At 15.0% G+C, this 2386-nt stretch overlaps 1 protein-coding gene across 1 annotated transcript; it reads left to right on the top strand.

Moving 5' to 3' along the window:
- Positions 1–275: 275 nt before the first annotated feature.
- Positions 276–1692, top strand: LOC113219115 (probable RNA-binding protein CG14230; the record flags this gene model as incomplete). Its single annotated transcript, XM_026443904.1, has 5 exons — positions 276–320; positions 381–592; positions 720–976; positions 1059–1277; positions 1348–1692. Coding segments are annotated over 5 exons (885 nt in total), but the record flags the coding sequence as incomplete, so codon positions are not given.
- Positions 1693–2386: the final 694 nt, after the last annotated feature.

Raw genomic sequence — 2386 nt, 5'->3', positions numbered from 1 at the left:
AAAACATAAAAAACAAATTTTTAAAGCTAAAGAATTAGTAGTGCAAAAAGCATTGAAGAATTTGGTAAATATATTTAAAATTTTAAGTTTTTAAGTTGTTGAATATTTTTTATTTATTATTATAAGATAATATTTATTTATTTTTATAGGATAATAAATCACATCAAGGAAAAATAATATTTGATGATGATATTGATAAAATTGAGCAACCTAAAATTAATCAAAAAGAAAAAAAAAGGAAATATTATTTATTTGATAATGATGATAATGATGATGAAAATAATGATATTAATATTAATAAATTTGAAATTAGAAAAAAAGTAAGCTTTTTATAATATTCATAATCAATTTTAAATAATTAATAATTTTAATTCTTGTAGCATAATATTACTTTGGGAAATGATGAACGATTTAAACTTGATAAACGTTTTATAGAAGATGATCAAAAATTAAATAAAAATATTACTATAAATAATAATGAAATTGATTTATTAAAAGAAAAGGAATTACAATTAGATATATTAGAAAATATTTTGGGAGTACCAGTTACTTTAAAAAATGAAAATATAAATAAGAATGTAAAACTTTTAAAGTAAATGAATAAGTAAACTAAATAATATATTGATAAATAATTATTTCTATACTAATATTTCAATATTATTAATAATAATTATTATTTATAAAAATATATTTAAATATTTTTATACATATTTTTTTAGAAAAGAAATGATTAGATATGATCCTACAGAAAATGATCATAAAGAATATGAAATTAATATAGAGAAATCTGAATTAGAAACCAAGAGAGATAAAAAAAAAAAAATAAATAAAGTTAAAGTCTTAAATGAAAATCCATCTATAGAGGTGTCCAAAGATCTATATTTTTCAATATCAGATTCATTATCAAAAAGTTTCAAAGAAGAAGGACAATTTAGTTTACTAAATACATATAGAAAAAAAATAGATGAGGAAAAAAGTTAATTTTTGTATAATAAATATTAATTAAAATATTTAATTTATATATTTATTATTTTTAATTATTTTTTTTATCATTACAGGAAATGATAATGATAATGATAATGATAATGTGTCAAATATGTCATTAAAACCTCAAAAGATTCATTTTGATTTCAATTCAAAGAAGCCATTTAAATATGATTCTTCTGATAATGAAGACAATAATAAACAAGAATATATAAATAATAAACAATATATACATCATGAAATTAAAGATACAAATAAATTTTTCTTTGACATTAATGATATTTGTTTTAATGGTTTGTATTTTATATTAAGATATACTATTTATTTACAAATATATAATATAATATACTTAATAAATTTTAGAGGTAGAAAATTTTTTTTCAAAAGAACATGTATCAGAAGATACATTTAAAGAACTTAGACAAGAATTAAAACAAATTGTACGCTCAAAAATTCGAAAAAATTTGAAAAAGAAACAATCGTGGGGATATAAAAAGAAAATAAAAAAAAAATAAATAATAAATAAATAAAAAGAAAATAAATAAATAATAAAAAGAAAAAATCTTTAATGTATATTTTTATTAAGATTTTAAATATGTATAAGATATTAAATTTATAATGTTTTTAAAAAAGAGAAATAAAATTTTGTATGAAGGTATCATATAGAATATCTCATATAAAATACAAAATATCACTTTTTTAATATGAGATTAACATTATTTTTTTTATTATTTACATTCTCATTATTATTGAACATAAATACATAACTATATAAGTAGTTATATAACTTATATATATATATATATATATATATATATATATATATATATATATAATATTTATATAAAATTATAATTATAATTTTTATTTATTATGATAATAACTTAATTTATATTTTTGAATTATATTTATAAATATTAAAATATTTTTAAGCTAATTAAGAAATTAAATATTAAAATTAATAATTAGAATTGTCAAAATGTCACTAATATTAGAAGTATAAAAGATGAATGCATTAAAAAGATTAAATTATTAAAGCACACTTTTTTCATAAACAAATGAGGCATATAAATTTGTTTCACTAGATTATTTTTTCTTTAAATATATTTTTAACACTGGATCAATTTTTCTTACATATTCCCATATGATATTAATATAATGGTAATATTATATAATACAAAAAAAAATAAATAAAATTATTATTAATATATATATATAATGCCATATTATTTAATTTTTCTTTCAATATTTTATTATAGTATTTTTTTTACGTTTTTTATTTTACATTTTAAAATAAAGATCTTAAATGATTGATATAAGAGTACAATTTTTAAAATAATTTTATATTTTAAAATATTAAAAATATTTTTCTCTAACAACTTTATATATCTCTGTAATGATA

Source organism: Apis mellifera, linkage group LG11, assembly GCF_003254395.2.
Source record: "Apis mellifera strain DH4 linkage group LG11, Amel_HAv3.1, whole genome shotgun sequence".
In the NCBI taxonomy this organism is placed as follows: Eukaryota; Metazoa; Arthropoda; class Insecta; order Hymenoptera; family Apidae; genus Apis; species Apis mellifera.
This window is presented reverse-complemented; position numbering and strand designations above follow the sequence as displayed.